The 17,464-nt window shown below is 39.0% G+C and overlaps 1 protein-coding gene across 1 annotated transcript in view; it reads left to right on the top strand.

The window, feature by feature from the left end:
• The first annotated feature begins 401 nt into the window (after window positions 1-401).
• The window catches only part of LOC127422432 (MDS1 and EVI1 complex locus protein EVI1-A-like), a 218,961-nt gene continuing 201,898 nt past the window's right edge, over window positions 402-17,464 (top strand). The window contains exon 1 of the mRNA XM_051665947.1: window positions 402-546. Coding sequence (XP_051521907.1) covers window positions 510-546 — 37 coding nt within the window. The 5' untranslated portion in view covers window positions 402-509. The remainder of the gene's footprint in view (window positions 547-17,464) is intronic.

Here is a 17,464-nt window from a genome sequence, read left to right as displayed (position 1 = left end):
AGTGAGTTTTTTCATCTATTACATAAATTCATAACTATGGTCAAATCTCAATTAAACAACATAAAACGTTTAATGAAAACGTTTAACAATAGTCATTTACCCGAACAATGATTAATGCGTCTTCATTTAAAACACAAAAGACCTGGCGCCTTGGACGCTCGAGACTGCTTCATTATAATTAATGTCTCCAGTTCCTCGTGGACACGGAGGTCGCAAATGGCTCCGTCCCGCGCTCACTGATCTCTGAAGATCTGACACGAGAGGGATCTCGTCGGCTTTTGCAATCTGACAAGATCTGTAATACTTGGGTGATGAATCGTTCCAAACTTTTTTTGGGCGATGCTGGCAGCTCGGGGGTGTGCGCATGTGCGAAGGTGTCCAAACTGACAATGCTGGAGAGATAGTGCGTCTGGGATTGAGAATCACAGAGAAAAAGGACAGAGGAAAAAAGAAAAAGGAGGAAAAGATTTGAGAAAAATCCGACAAACACACGCCGAAAGACGGGCATCATGAGGTCCAAAGGCAGGGCAAGGAAATTGGCCACTGGTAGGTGCAACATCTCCTTTTTTAGCTCTTTTCAAACTGCCATCTTGTACATGGGTATGCTGCTTATAAACGTTTTCGTTACCAAACATTTACAGCCAGCACTTTTCCCACCCGTGTCAGCAGACCTAACAGTTTCTGTCGGTGTTAGTTGTTTGAGAGCGTTAAAGACAAGCTAAACGCGAACTGAAGCGTGCAGTTAGACATTGTAAACTGAGATTCGAAAGTGACAAAAAGTTGCGCGTGCCGCACAAACTAAAGTATTACATGCTGTATTGCGTTCTCTATTAAAGTACTGAGCGTCCCGCGTGTTATAAGCACGTTTGATAAAACAAGACTGTTCGTGCATGTTTCTGAGGCTCCGGTCACATCAATTTGCAGCCGCGACTTTGAAAAGACAGCTTCTCATATATAGTCGACAACAGAAAGCCAACTGCGGAGGCACGCTTTTAAATGCAAACAGGTAGCTTACTGGTGTTACGGCAGACACAGGCTGGGCAATCCAATGAATTGAATGAAGTGGCAAAATGCTTTTAAATATTTTGTTTTGTTGGACATTAATATTCTACCCATTTTCTATATAATTGTTGAAAGTGGTTGCGCAACAAGTGATCAAATCCCGTTATGATTTTTGTTCCGGTATGAACAGCCCGGAGAAATGCTTTGTTTGTAATGGCATTCTAAACGGTCCACTGCAATCTTAGCTTTTGATTACGGGTTGCCTAGGGCGCTTGTTTGAGTTGACGTTCAATGCGTGTGGGTTTTGCCACAACACAAGCTCAAACGCAGAAACTGAACAGTTAGTGGGAAGTTGTTCCCCTCCTCACTGGAATTATTCGGAACGAATTTATTGCGCTAAGGTCTGTGAATAATTCGCCCCCTTTCTTGCACATTTGCCTGCTGACTTTATGATTTGAGCAATTTTCACTTTTGCTGTTTTTTCAATAAAAACTATTTGTGGTCCACGGAAATCCATGCAAATATTCCATGCAAATTTTTGAGTTCATACTCTGTGAGCAGAGCTAAAAGTCTTGTTTTTAGTGCATACACACTGTGGTAAACAAAACCTTATTTAGTATAGCCTAAGCCTACTATACTTAAGGGCCACTAGTTTCAAGAATGTTTATTTAATGTAATGTAATATTTACTGTATAGCATTATTGATGTAAATAATATTTATTTGTATTTCTTTCATTTATTGGTGAAAAGACAGTGACAGCTGGTCAAAACTTTCATAAGAGGGAAGGTAAGAAAAGAGGCACTGAAAACAAAGTGAAGGATCATTTTGCTTTTGAATTATTGTTTCCTGTCGACAGCACCGTGATGGGCTCGACACTGCGCGCGCCTCGTCTGGACAGAAACAGGGGTCGCGCAGGTCCTATCCGTTCAATAAACTACCTCACGAGCCCTATGCCCTGCCATTGTACAGTGAGAGGGATTTTTCTGCGCATAGCAGCAACCTGTCATACACACACACTCCATCTCATCCACACAAATACACACATGCACACGGACAAATGCAATTGAACTGTTGCATTTTCCTGAGGCAGCAGGTCGTGTTACTCATCGCTTTCTTTAAGACTGCCTCAAGGGTAAGACATTATATTCTTAGAAAAAGATCTCACAACAAACTCAGGTTCATATAATTGACTGTCATCGATACTGATTGTATTTTTTATTTTAATAATCGTCATCATGACAGCACTCTTTAGGCGTTTGCTCCTGAACAAGCCTTTTATCATCTTCACACTTCAGCTTAACTTGTTTGACTTTGAAAGTCAGCTATGCACTGCAAAGACAGCAAAGTGGATTATCTACATAAGCAACACAGAAACTGATCTGACACAAGCTACAAGAATTCTAATTGAATTGATGGGTAATAAAAATTGGTCACTGCTCCAAACACTATAGTTTCATTTGTTTGCGGTTACTTTGGCCTAATATTCATAGCAGCAGGACCCTCTCAGACCACATGGAGAAACACATCTCACAGCTGCACACCACTGCTTCAAAACACGCACGATGACAGAAATAAATGTGCACATGCATTTGCTATAATTCATTGGATTGATAAAAGCAATTAAGGGGAGAGAGCGACGTTACGCGCTGGCACTTTTCTGTTTTGCGCAAGTTTACAGTGTGTACGATTATGGTCAAGCTAAACATTCAAGTCAAAAGTCTGAGTAAGATGCTCGCCAAGGTTGATACAGACTTTCCCACCCTCTCCCAGAGTGCTCGACATCATTATTTAGTATATGAGAATAGCGGGATAATTGGCGGGGTGTATTTTAAGTTTGTTATTTACACAAGATGTAAAAAGAAAGTTTCTACCTATTAAGTCAAAAGGAGAAAATGTTCTGGCTTTCGAGGACCACGCGGGTCCCGCGAGACACTGGCCGCGCTGGCCTCCCGCCAGCCCCCACATTATGTCAACATTGAATATTTAAAATCCCAGACTCCTCATAACGGAGCCTGTACCGGTAAAACGCATTCAGCGTTGGGGGGGGGTCTCCTCTCCGTGTGGCCTCTACAGCGCGCTCAACGCGCGTCACTCTGGCTGCACGCGCTTGAGGTGATGTGTGTGAGGGCTGGAAAGGTAATAAAAATCAGTCGTTTAGCTGGTGTGTGTGCACGACATGTTTTGTGGATTTGGCCAGCAGTGCCGGACATTTCACCTGCAGGTCCAGCAGTCTTAAATTGTCTATAATATTTTAACACGCAGTGCCAACTGTCGTATAACCCTCAGCATGATGCTGCAGGTTTTGTACGAGTGGGGTAAAATTACACCATACGAGCAAGAACAATGATGCTGACCTGCAAGAAATCAGACCATGCTGTTAGAAACCATCTCCATTATATTGACGGACACGCATCAGGACTCGGCGTCACATTTAATTGCCTTTGCACAAGCAATACTTTAAAAACTATCCAATTTTTGGAGCATCATGCATGCTCATTTATACATCTTTATAAACTTCTATCACTTTTATCCTTTCGCAACTGAGCAAATGGTTTCATTGCTCATCCGTGTTATTATTGCTTATTGTAGATGATAACATAACGCCATACTTGTGTAGCATATGATTTAATTTGTCTGTTCAAGACCATATATATTTGTCTTATATAATCTTTCAGCACATATATTTTCCTGTTTTATATTTTACATTATTATATGTAATATAATATATAATATACGTTATATAGGCCTAACTACATTATTTCTCTTTTGATGATAACTACATTTGATAAGCTGTACATGTTCAGCAAGACTTTTTATTGTGCATTTTGTCTTCGACAGCTCCATCAGTTTCACGCCTGTCCTTAGTTGTGACTTTGATGTGACTCGATTCACCGTCAAAGTGTCCAAACAACGGGAAATCAACTCGACTCGGCGCTAGAAGAAAAAAAGACAGGGCTCCAAATTTAACAATGTGACGTTCCGCTTGAGTGAAGCGCGTGAGAATAAGCCCTGCGCGCGAGCATTCTCTCCGTCTGTCAGCGCGCGACCAAAGTCCGACAGGGCGCGCGTTATATTCTGCATTGTACAATGAGCCGTGCTGCTGTGTTTCGCGTTCGCTGCCCCTCGCGCTCATTATCGAACCTATTCAAAACGGTGAGAACGGAGCGGGCCATTTAAAAGGTGAGTGCGCGAGCAGATGGCGAACACTATTAAACGTCCGTTCGCTGTTCTGGAGTCTGCATTCGAGAGTTCCATGTTTCTGTGGACGGTGAACCGTGTCTGGCCAAAACATATTTGCAGGCTCACTGGGGACGAAAGCAAAAAAAAATAAAAATAAATAAATAAATAAAAAAAAATTATTGTCTCAATTTTTAACCTCTTGAGTAAATATTTACTTTCCTCTTGGCTGGCATGATATACTACAAAGTTTTGAGCTGAGTTCCTGGGATTGTGTTGTTTTCCCCAGAGACTCAATGTAGAAATTCCTGTGCATCTCTTGGACTGCATGTCCACTATAAAGATCAGTTTGATTGGGCTTTGCTCATTTCTAAAACAGACTTTTATTTTTGTTTTGGAGAGAGCCAAAGTGACCGCTTAGTTAATTAGGTGTAAAACAGTGGTCTGGTCAGTTTTAAACAAGGGTAGTGTTCCCAGGCATTGAGTGTGTGCATCTGTGTGTGTAAGAGTGTAAAATGGAGAGAGTTGTAGGCCACTGTGGGTTTTGATCATGATTGATCACATGTTCTCAAAGGATTGATTGATTATCCAGAAGCCACTGGGTTTAGCCAAGAGGTCTGCTTATGTCCTGGGAAATTATCCTCTTGTCTGTTTGTCCGAGATTTCATCTGCGAGAACAGAGAGAGAAAGATGAGGTAAGAGATTCATGTGCTGATGTATATATATATGATTCTTTTGAATTGTACGTCTGAGTGTTCCATAGACGCCAACATAAGTGGTTTCCGTATATTTGTATATGTGAGAGAGAAAGGACTGGGATGTAGGTGACAATAACATAGTTACCATAATCCTTTAACACCTCTATAATACCATTGCTCTCTCTCCCTCTCTGTGTGTTAATGACTCAACAAATGTCTGTGTCTACTCAAGAGCAAAATGAAATGGCCAGTTCAACTGTTTATTTATCTTGTGCTCTGATTGGTCAGGGGTCAGGTTATATGGATGTTTATTTGGAGATTTGATTGGTGTGACTGATGGCTATGTCATTTGTGACCCACAGGGAATTATGGGGGTTGTTGTTCACTGCATCCAGTCACTTTTTATCCCCAAGCGACAGGTCCTGAATCAGATTATCCACCCTCAGTCTTGACTGAAGTTGGCGTGAACCAAACAGAGCTAAGAACATCAGGCCAGTCAAGTAATAAGTCACTGTCAAGCCAACAACCCCGAAACCATCAGATGTCACTGTTTGACTGGTCTTGACTCATCTGTACTTGGAGAGGATGCAAGTTTATTACCCCCTTTCACAAGCAGATGAAAACTGGCCTAAGCCAAATGTGCCCAGCCTCAGCAAGGAATCATGTTAACACACATATTGTTTATGTTGTGTGGCTATACTTTTGAAATGGTGTGTATTTTAACGTTTATGGATTGGCCCCATTCACTTCCATTGTAAGTGCCTCACTGGAACCTCGATTTTTGCTGGTCCTTAGATTATGACTCGGCTCCTTTAATGTAAAGCGAAAAGTCTGGTCGCTAAGAAAAGTTTTAGGGTGGTTCTCACTAAAACTGTCAAGAGATGCCCTGATCATGTTTTACTCCACAATCAAAAGAAACTTTCACAAATGAAGCCTTTTTTAGGGCCATAAAGGTTCCTTACACTGTAACATTATTTTTATGCAAGAGTTTATGCACATTTTACCTCCCAATTCTTATTACCTCAGTGCAAAAAGATGGGAATTAGGATATTCTCATTACTGCAATGTGAAAAAATTATGTATTTTTTAAATAATTATAAATTATTATTGTAAAATAATTTATACATCAAAGTAGTACTCCCTTAGTGCTGCTTTTCATTTTCACTGATTTTAATAATAATAAAATAAAAGTAAGTGTACAACAGCATCTTTCTTTACTGCAATGCTGAAATGATAGTCATAATTAAAAACAATGGTAATAGCAAAAGTAAAGCATCTGGAGACATTACGGTAATGAGAATTGAGGGGTAAAATGTGTTTGAGTGTCCCAGAAATAATGTCACAATGCAAGAAAAATCTAATGGTCCTAAACGTAAGCTACATTTTCTTTATGCAATTACTATAATTTCATATATTTTGTACTGATTTGGGGTTAAATATGACCAGGACATTTTCTTGACATCCAATAGTATGATAACCAAAGTAAGTTTGTCCTAACCCTTGACCCTAAGTATGCAGGGCTGTTGCCAAAATTGATGAAGCCAGAGGCAAAATTTTTATGGGTGGGCCCCCTCTTCCCTGGCCAAAGATAAAGGCTTGTAGAGAACTTTATTGCCCCCTACTCTCACCCAATACAGGACCTGCGACAAAGTTCCTGACACACCCCTCCTCAATGACGGGCTTTAAATATGTGCAGTAGTCACCTTACAGTTTCATCTTGACCATGGCCTAGTTTCCCAATAACAATTGATCTTAGCGATTAAGGGTGTTTTCTACAAGATAATTTTTTTGTTGTGCATTTCCCCAAAAATGCGTGAGTACGCGCTTTAAGTGCTAATTAAGAGAATCGCTGTCCGCGCTTGAAGTGCTGAAATGTAACCGTATAGTGTCGCTCGTCATTTTAACTTTATTATATTTATGCTTAAATATTTAAAGAAATTTTCTTAAATATTTAACCTAATTAACTACATAATTATATTGTTTTGCTATTGTTTTGTGCAGAATGATCTATTTATTTTACAAAATCACTGCTTCATGCATTAGGTGTGCATTTGTAGTATTTCGTTTTTACCAAATCCTCTTTAAATCTGTGCATGATCCTGCCAGTGCAAGCAATTATTTTATATAACGAGTTTCCCATGTTACCTGTATTGCAGAGTGCAAAATAAGGAGAGTTGTGGAAGCTGCGCTTTAGTGACATTCACCAAACAAGTGGAGGTCTGCTCTTTACTCCCAAAAGTAAATGATGACAGCGATGCTACTACATGTGTGGAGCTAAACAATATGTGGTGTGGGTGAGAACACCCTTTGGTGTCAGAGAAAGAGAAGATGAGGATGATGAGCCAATATATGGATGATTTCCATGCATGGCATGTCATTGTATTTGAAAGTTGTATGCAACAATCATGCCACAACTTTTTTGTTATATAGACTAGAATTATTATTATTATTAGTCTTAATAAAATAAAATAAAAAATAAATAAACAGGAATCGTGATACTAAAGTCTCAGCATAAAGTATGATAGGTAATTGTATTACATCTAATTTCAGGATTGTCCTGCAGGTGACTGCATAAGTATGTCACATTACGGTGCTCTTAGCACTTTACAATTGCTCCAGAGCACTTGTATATCTACAATTATTTTCAAGTACTGCTTAAGTTAAGATGGCTTTGGGAAATGGGCCTCAAAGCTAAGATGAATTGTAAGCTGGATAAAGGAAATGAGGCCCTGATCGGAAGAGTATAGAACACAAATGTACATCATCTGCCTTCTCATTTAAAATGAAGGTGACCCTACAGAACAAGTGGGAGCTCATTGTATAGTTTATTTTCTTAAATTCTATAGATTGTCTGTCCCAACCAGTCTGAACTAGTCTGCTCTATAATGCTGTGTTTCTGCAGTAAGAAGCAGGTAAGTCATAATCCATGTCTGTTTGTGGTGTCAGGCGGCACTCAGGGGTAAGCTTCTATTCTGTAAGTACGAGTTAAATGTTTACACAGAATTAATATGTGTACAGGTGTGTGAAAGAGAGTCCAAATGAGAGCAAGTGTCTAATGTGCGGCCTGGGTGCTGTATGGACATTGTGAGAATGGTGTGTGTGTTTGTGGGTGTGCGTTGGGGAGGCCTGGGAACCTTTCAGTTGTGTTTACCGCAGGGAAATCAGTACCAGCATAGAACAATGAGTAAAGCTCTCCCTGCCCTCAGTCCTAAGGTCAACTGTCTCTGATAAAGATATGAACACACACACTCACACAAAGGCTCACCAGTGCATTGCCAACAGTCTGCCCAGGGTGTGTGCCAAGGTTGAGGTCATTAACTACATACAGTCTCAAAAACGAAGCATATTTTTGTACTGTGAATATTTGTTTGGAAATCACACTTTATTAATGGGCGTGCATGCTGTTGACTTTATTTGTCTGCTTGTTGGTTGAACGGGCACCTCCCTTTTGCCATTGTCTGTGTGTTTTTAGATGGAATCAGTATTCTTAAAGAGTTACCAAGCAAGTGTGTAGGGGTGCTTTGGAGTTGGATTGTGTATGTTTTTTTGTTGTGGCCACAGATGTAAGTTTGCAGCCCACTTTTTTCCATTAAAATGGATGAGCTCTACTTTCATTTGTCCAGTGTTTTATAGGTGCAATGCTCTGGGAGTAGGAAAACATTGGAAAAACACTTTTTGACTTAAAGGAAATAATGTGCGTTAGCACACCCGCAGATATCAGCCAACAATCCTGCAGCAGGTACTAAGGAGATTTGCATTTCCTGGAGGAAATACCAATAGTGTTAAGGTATTTACCCAAAGTTCTCCCAAAAAAGAACATTCTGTAATAATTTCAAATGATAAGTTTAGAAGAATGTTAGCCTTAGTCACCATTGTTTCATTCATTGTTTATTGTTCCGATTTCATTTCATTGTTCCAAACCTATATTACTTTCTTCCAAGGAACACAGAAAGAGATGTTATGCAGAATGTTAGCTACAGTCACCATTCACTTTTCATTGCATCTTTTTAACATACATTAAAAGTGAATGGTGACTGAGGCTAACATTTTGCCTAACATCTGCTTTTGTGTTCCACGGAAGAAAGAAAGTCATATGGTTTTGGAAACACATGAGGGTAATATGATGAAGAGAGTAAATGATGACAGAATTTTCATTTTTGGGTGAACTAACCATATTAATTTTAGGTAAAATGGTAGTTAAAATTAGAAAACCCAGAAACAGATATAAGGAGAAAAGGGACAGATAGACAGAGAATAACTGCAATTGATTTATTACAGATCGATGGCAAATTCAAAGTGGCCAATATGCAATATAATCACAATTCAGTATGCAGATGTTACAATGAAGTCTGTGTTCTTAGTTCAGTTAGATTTTGAATGCTAAATATTCTAAAAGCATAAGTTAACAGGAGAACTTCAAACTTTAATCGTTTTTATTATTTTACAATATTGTTTATAAAAACCTAAAATAGAAGTTTGTATCGAGTCTGAATGTTAAGCTATTTGAGCTGAAATAATTGCAGAAATTTGTGGCGAAGAAGAAATTGGACAAGAAAAAAAGCGTGCAAAACATGATCACACAGGAAATTGACATGTTGTTTCCGAAATTCATGTGTACTGAAATCAACCCCATACTGCTGAATTAGTACTACCCCATCACACATTTTGCATCATATCAACCATGGTCCCCTTTCCCTCTAGCACTTCCGATAGTGTGTTGCAAGAACCAAGTAATCACGTTCACATAAACGACAGTGAGCGAGCACGATCTTGGAGGTTGCATTTTTGCTCTAAAATTAGATTATAAAAAATAAATTCATGTTTACTGTCTTACATCTTTTACAACTAAAAATACAACTCACTTTTGGCACCACTCTGTTTTCATTTCACTTGGAAACTGGAGCTGACGCATGCCCATACGTTCAACAACATTTCGGTAAGCATGAATTTAGTTTAGCACAGCACACACTAATTTCTGCAGCAGAACTTTCGACCTACTGTCGCAGAATTCACAGTATGATCAGTCTACAAAAATTGTATGTTAAATGTCAGTACAGTGTTGCCTTTCAAGCACTGTAACAAGCGAGCCACTAACAAGTTGATACAAGAAAAGATCATGTTTTCTAGAAGGGTTGGTGCCTTTCTGGCCTGTTTATGTGATTGTGTGGGTATGTCTTGTGCATATATGCGTGTGCTCGCACATTCACTCAGCAAGTGTCGCCACTCACTTAGCTTGCCTGGATCCAGGCCATTAACAGGAATTAGTCAACAATTGCTTTGTGAGCGGGCTGATAACAACACTCACTTTTTCAGAAAGTCCCCATGTTAATGTTCCAGCATAGTGTGGTATCCAGTGGGTGTGGGTATCTCTCCCTCCTCTTTTACTCTCTCTCTCTGTGTCCTTTTGTATTTGTGATGAACTCAAGTGAGAGAAGTTTAAGCCTATATTGTGTTTGAGAAGGTCATGGAACAGGAAAGACAAGGGGACATTTCAACACACCTTTTGATCTCGTTCAATTACACACATAAACACTTTCTCTCTCTCTTCTCTCTCTTTCTGAGACTGTACTCTCTCTTTTCACAAATGACCTCTCCCGTTGATTTTAAGACATGAGAGCAAATATGAACCAAAGATAAAATAATTTAATAAACAATACAAATGACTGACGTTTTGAGCACAGAGAAAATATTGACTCTTCTGATAGAACTTAGCTAATTCTTTGTACCCATTCGTTGCTTCCTTGTTTGATCATCATCATCCTTTCTCTAGACATGAGCTAGTCTCAACCAGGCTGAACCTGTTTTTGTATACATTTTAACCTTTGCACTCTCTGGACTCTGTTGTGTTAGTAGAAATATTGTGTGCTAGGTCTGAATGGGATCCTCTCCAACTGTATACCAGGTAATACAGGGTCAAATTGAGATGTGTGTGTGTTAGAGAAAAAGAGCAAAGGAAGGTAGCTCTGATTAGTGAGAGTCATGTTACCTATGAAGGGGAATTTGGACGTGGAGCAAGGCTGGTCCATTGCAATCGGATCTTTTCCATTTCGACCCGGAGATGAGATGCATACACACTCACACAGACTGAGGAAGAGGCCGAACAATAGAGACAGTAGAGATTCCCTTCCTCTCCCAGCGGCATTCCAAAGATTCCCATTGGCCGGAATCTGGTCCCAGCCCAGGAATCTGGCTCTTGCTCCATGCTTTGATGAGCCCTGTTCCCAACACTTCCTGAGAATGTGACTAATCTACAAACAAACTGAAAAAAAAAAAAAAAAAAAAACATGACGGAGAGATGGAGAAAGACAGAAGGAGAGGGAGGGAAGAAGGTGTGATGGAAAGGAGAGAGAGACTGAGACTGGACCACAGGATGTCCTGTTTTGATTAGTGTTAGCATCTCCGCTTGCCCTGAAGAAATATTATTCTAACAGTTTCAGGAGTTCCATCTTCACACTACTTGTCTTCCACACATACACACACACTTTCCTTCAAAGTGGCCAGATATATCCTTCTGTTATTTGTTAATCACGTGTTATCTGGATAGGAGCCATGGAAAGCATACAGAAACATGCTAAAGATACGATTACCACTGCGTAGACTTAATTAAAAGACTTAGATGGTTACTGATGCTTTGGTTTTGGTCTAGCTGAAGAACCATCGTAGCCAACCTGGTCTCACAGAATCACGTTACTATACCTACGTTTTTTTGCAAAGTGATTTTATGTGGCTTGTTGTTCATATCATTCCAATTTCTTGGTGAAATGAACACTAGAGGCGCTACAACAACAATGACTTTTAATCACTTTCCACAAATCATGAGTAAAAGGGTAGATTATTGAAACATAAACCCTTACATTTCACCCTGTTCCTTACACAATGCTGTCTTATGACATCAAGACACTTTTGCTACAGTGCATACATTTTAACATTTGCATTACATAACCAAATACATTTACAAGCTTATTCAAGTGCGATCAAGTTGCACAGTATCTTAACTGATAGAGCATTGCACTTGCTATGCAAAGGACCTGGGTACATAGATCACGTGAGTCGACACGTGAGCCAAAAGTGTCAGAAGCACCACAAAACGATTTTTCACCTCACATTTGCTTTTTATGACTGTCAGTTTAGGGAAGGGAGGTAGGTTTTGTTGATTTAAAACTCAATAGAGCATTAACTTTAAAAACCTCATTTGTTTGGGCAAATATTTAACCCACTTATAGAGTAATAATATACGGTATAATCACCTTTTGTATTCCACGGTTGCTGGTCTAACATGATCTACTAGCTCTAACCAGCTTGACCAAGATAGCCTGTTTGGTCAAAACCAGGTCCACCAGCTTATTGTCCAGCTGATTAACTTTCTTGGCCAGATTGGCCAGATAATGACCAGCATGTACATGTAAAAAAAACAGCTACCACTGTAAGCTAATTTTATCTGGTCTTTCCAGCAGTGTGAAGACATTTGTGTGTGTGTGTGTGTGTGTGTGTGTGTTTGTTTTACACACAGTCACTGTTTACTATAGCTCACGGTTCCAAGTAGCCTAGGCCCCATGGAGCAGATGTTTGACTCCTTAGGGCCCCAGCCTAGTTTCTCTCTGTCATGCAGACATCAAGTCAGTGGACCCTAGTGTTTGCTGGGTCACTAGCAAAGCTGTGTGTGTGCGTATTTGTGTGAGAGAGAGCATGTGCGTCTTTGGCCCTTTGTGTTAGCGGGTCATCAGAGAAGCTAATGAATTTCATCTTGTTGTCCATCTCTTTCTCATACAATCACACACACATACAGTTACTCCTCAAGAGATTCACATGTCCTTTCAGCTCTCTGTCAAATCTCCCCTGCTCTACTGGTGCCCTGCCTGTGCTGCAATTTAAATTTAGCTCCCTGTCTGGTCTGGGCCCGGCCTCCTGGGAGAGACGGATGGAGGGAGTGAAGACTGAGGAGGAGTAGTGCAGATCGTAGTGAAGGGCTGAGAGATTGAAAGAGTTGAGAGTTTGGGAAAATGAGGGGAGACGTCTCATCTCATTCGTCAGTGAAAAGAGATACTGCGCTGACACAGAGAGAACTGTCAGCCAAGCACAACACAGCACCCAGACACACAGTTTGGGGTTGTAGCCAAGAGACAAGTTGGCAGACTCTAGTTCTTCCTGTATCATTACACAAAGACACACACAGGCTAATGGAATATATTTAAATTGTTATTGTAGTAATATGTAGGCTATCAGTTAATTGTTAATACATTAATACATTACATTCTCTCATTTTAAGAATAAATGTGGTGTTTACAGTCGTATATATTGGGAAATTAAATTAGTTCAATAATTGTGATCTCTGGGTGCTCGGAAAAACAAAAAAGGTACATTTTTATGAATAAAGAGAAATTGAGACGGGGACGATGCCGATACTTCACTCCATAGAGCTCAGTGTATACGGTAACGCTGATGCAAGTGATGTGGTAACCTCTTTAGGCCCCAGACATGCACTAAACAAGTGAATGAACGTGAATGCTTTTCAGTTACACAGGCTCAGTTTCAGTCGTTGTTGTGTCTGGATGAAATTCATAAGTACGTGTTTCATTCCTAGTGTTTCTGGTGGGCTATAGCAGGCTAGAGGGTAAGCTGTCTGCTTTACAGTTTTCTCTTTCAAGTCAACTACTGTCATGTCAGAGCAACAGTTTGAAGAGAATCTTGCTGAGCAAGTTAGTTAAATTGTCGACATGTTAATAGATAACTACCTGAACAATAACACTTCCAGTTTAATATCAATGACGAGGTAAATCTATGGCCCCCTTAAAGGAATGGTTGAATTTAAATTTGGTCATAATTTACCCTCCCTCATGTCGTTGCATGCCCTTATGACTTAAAAGAGAAGCTCTCAGGAACATGCGGGTCACTGTAAACAAGCTTCTCTCATGGCGCTCATTAACACGCAATGGACGTCAAGATTTTTGCTAAAAATTACTTACTCCAGGCTGTTTCTCAACAAACCTATTGTATGGTTTCAGAAGACCTGGAATATCACAAAGAAGTCGCATGGACTACATTTATGGTTCTGCTAGGTCCTTTTTTATGCTTTAAAAGTTAGGCACTATCAACTGCCGTTGTATTGAAAAGACTGACAACCTTATTCATTAAACTTCTTTTGTGTTCTGTGGGTGAAAGTAAGTAAATAATGACAGAATTAATTTTTCCTTTCATTCCTTTTAAGTACTGAGGAGTTTCCTAGTTTTTTCTTTAAAGTACTGTGGTTTGTTATCGCCATAATAATACAAGAAGGCATGTTATGAATGATGAGATTGCGTGTATGCAATGCATGGCAAAGGGTTTGCATAATTGAGTAGAGTATGTTTCTAGACTTACATTGCAGAAACTTGCTGATACTCTGATATTCACATTTGGTGTGGGGCTGGCAATACACTAGATTTCGGTGGCTTCACTCACAAACTCGTTTTTGTCACACATGTATGGTCCCATCCAGCAGCTGCAGGTGTTTTTGTATGTGTGTGTGGGTACCATAATTTGCCCATCAATCGCTGACAGCTGACAGTTTAATCTGAGCATTCAGCAAGTCATTACTGAGCATCAAGTGCAGCCAATCACATCAGTGATCAATGACAGAGAGAGAGAGAGAGAGAGAGACCAGGACAGGCAGCAGGGAGGGGGAACAACTAGCTCAGTTTGTGCGTGTGTGCGTGTGTGTGTGTGATATTTTTGTAGTTATGGATGTGAAGGTCAGCATTGGCCAGTTGACAAACAGGCTGTCAGGTGCACAGAGATAGAAGGCAAGCACCTACACACAAACTCACACACAAACTTTCTTCAGCCAAAAAAACAAGTTCCTAAGGCACACATACACACGTAAAATCTGTCAATCAGATTTAACTGAGAAAGCTTGGGGGAGAATTTAATGTGGACGTCCACATATAAATTCCTTATACAAGACTCTCATTGTATGGATGTGTCGGTGTGTATTTGCAATCCACTTTGTGTAAACTGTACAATATATCATATAGTTTTAAAAATGCCATCTTTCAAAATTTACCTGAAAACCGGGTCACTGTGGCACCCACTTGTCCCTCCCCCTTCAAAATATCCAGGCTGCTTTTGAAACGACCCATGGTATTTAGAAACCTCCCCATGTTTACATGACTCCCAAAAGACAGACAGAATCCCGTTAACTGAAGACATTCCTCACACTTTATGGAAGATATCATGTTTCATATGCCAATGAATGTCACTCTGCCAGCGTTCTCTCAACATATATAATATAACCAGGCTTGTTGATGGGCCTGACTACAGTTTTGGCCACTGGTCGACTTAAGCATTCATCCAGTGTCACAGAGAGGGGAAAGAGAGGGATTGGATGGAGAGAGACAGAAAAGTGAAGCAAGCTAAGACATTGAGTGTGTTTACACACACACCAATATGCTGATAACTACCAAAAATCAGCCTATTCAAAAATGTAGATGACTGCAAGAAAACAGTGTTAACATGAGACTTGAAATCATCGGGTTATTCTCTTCTTTGACGTCAAAATGGAAACAATCAACACTTGCGAACATTGGATAACCGGTAAGAAAGACGATAAAGGTGTTTACATGCAAAGCGAAATCAGTAATGGGCAAAAAGCTACATGTGCCAGTTGGATTTACTTAAACCGTTTTATGAATTTACCCCAATAAAGGAAAAATGAAGTTTACATGACATTACACAAGGGCTGGATATTGATACAGATTTCCCAATACGATTCCGATTCACAAGCTCTCGATTCATAGGGGGTACATTTCTGTTACATAGTCCATTTTTCTTACAAAATAAATTCTCTCAGCTAATGCTCTTAATGGAACCTTCTAGGCAACCCTTCTAGGTAAAATTCAAAAATATAAATTTTACAATATATATTTCATCATTAGTTTTGCATCAAATTGGTCACATTTTAGCTTTTGAAAAATGTACAAATTCAATCTATTCCATCAATTAATGTCAATATTATGTTGCATATAAACGTTTTTAAATTTTTGTGTGTTTATTTGCATAATTTGTACTATTTACAAGTATTTACATTGATATGTAGATCACATGCTTAATCAGTACTGTCTCTTTATTACTAGCGGCATAAGTGCATATACGAGAGCAGACATGCATAATATCTTTGGCGCATCCATATGTGATTAGAATTTTGTTGTTGTTGTTGTTTTTAATCACTGTAAAAAATAGAAAGGGTATTAAAAAAGACATTATTCAATGACATATTGATCCTTGGATCTCGTCTTTGGACACACAGAACGAGTTAAACCAAACTTTTACTCTCAACACGCAGTGAAAGGACCTCTGTGCTATTAACTTCTTCTCCAATATACTATTCAATCACTGGTAAGTTAAATCTAAACATTTACTAGCCAGTGGCAAATCATAGAGATTTTTAGTCGCATAGCGTGAGATTTGGTTACACATGCGAGTGATTTACGTGCATTATAGAGGGTTGCCACATAGAGTGAAAGATCGTTCTTGGGATTTAAGATTTGATATCGATATTTGTTCAAACAAAGATCGCGATGCATCAGAAAATCTATATTTTTACACAGCCCCACATTATACGTTTATGTCTTAAGTATAATCAGTGTAGGGTTGCCCATGTAAACACACCAACAAGGATAAACAGTTTGCAAAAGAAGTTCCAGGAAAGACTTAAAGGGGTGAGTTTCGCAAATTTGTTGAGGATGTGTTCGGGTCATATTTTGCCCGAAAAATCAAAAGAAAGAAATAATAAATTCTGTTTTGCTTAAAGAAAATTAAGCCGATTTTTGGAGCATTAAGATTTATTATTTATTTTTATTTTTTAGACATTATCAAGACAACTATGCCCCCCACTGCCACAATTCTTGTTAATGTAATGTGTAAAAAAATTACATATTAAATTTAAGTTATAATATATTTATATATCATTGTAGTTTTTCTTGTACTGCCTTTAATTTATGCTGATTGTATTGTAAAAAGCATTGGTAATGTTGATGTTTTAACATTATTTAATAAATTAGGTATCATGAACTAACAATGAACAATATTTTGGTGTGGATGTGCTTAATTGTAATTAAAATAATGTAAAACAATAATGCAGACAATATTGTCTTAGAAATAGACTTGATTTTCTTTATGCAAAATATAATTTCCATTAAATATGATGTTACTTGGACATGTTTTCATGAGATTCAACCAAACCAAATTAGAGTCTATTAAAGAGATAACTGTTTTGTCCTTGATGAAGATAACATTTCCTGAGACATTTACACGGCCTTTTGACCTTTTCAGTGTGATGAACTGACCATGAACATCAGAGCTCTCACTGGCTCAGTCTCTCTTTCTCTCAAGCCCTTCCCATCACTTTATCTCTTCATCTCACACTCCCTAATTTTTTTCTGGTTTCACATTAATAAATCTGTTCTTTTAGCCATAACTCACTCTCTTTTTTTAGGACTGATGAAGACTGATTAACTTAAAACATTATATAAACATTCCTCACCAAAGTTTCAGTGCAAAAACAAACAGAGAGTGTTCGTCTCAGAGGGGAGTAACTTAATTCTTAATATCA

This window comes from Myxocyprinus asiaticus, chromosome 31 (assembly GCF_019703515.2).
Source record: "Myxocyprinus asiaticus isolate MX2 ecotype Aquarium Trade chromosome 31, UBuf_Myxa_2, whole genome shotgun sequence".
In the NCBI taxonomy this organism is placed as follows: domain Eukaryota; kingdom Metazoa; phylum Chordata; class Actinopteri; order Cypriniformes; family Catostomidae; genus Myxocyprinus; species Myxocyprinus asiaticus.
The sequence above is the reverse complement of the archived record's forward strand: the minus strand, read 5'-3'. Positions and strand labels throughout refer to the sequence as shown.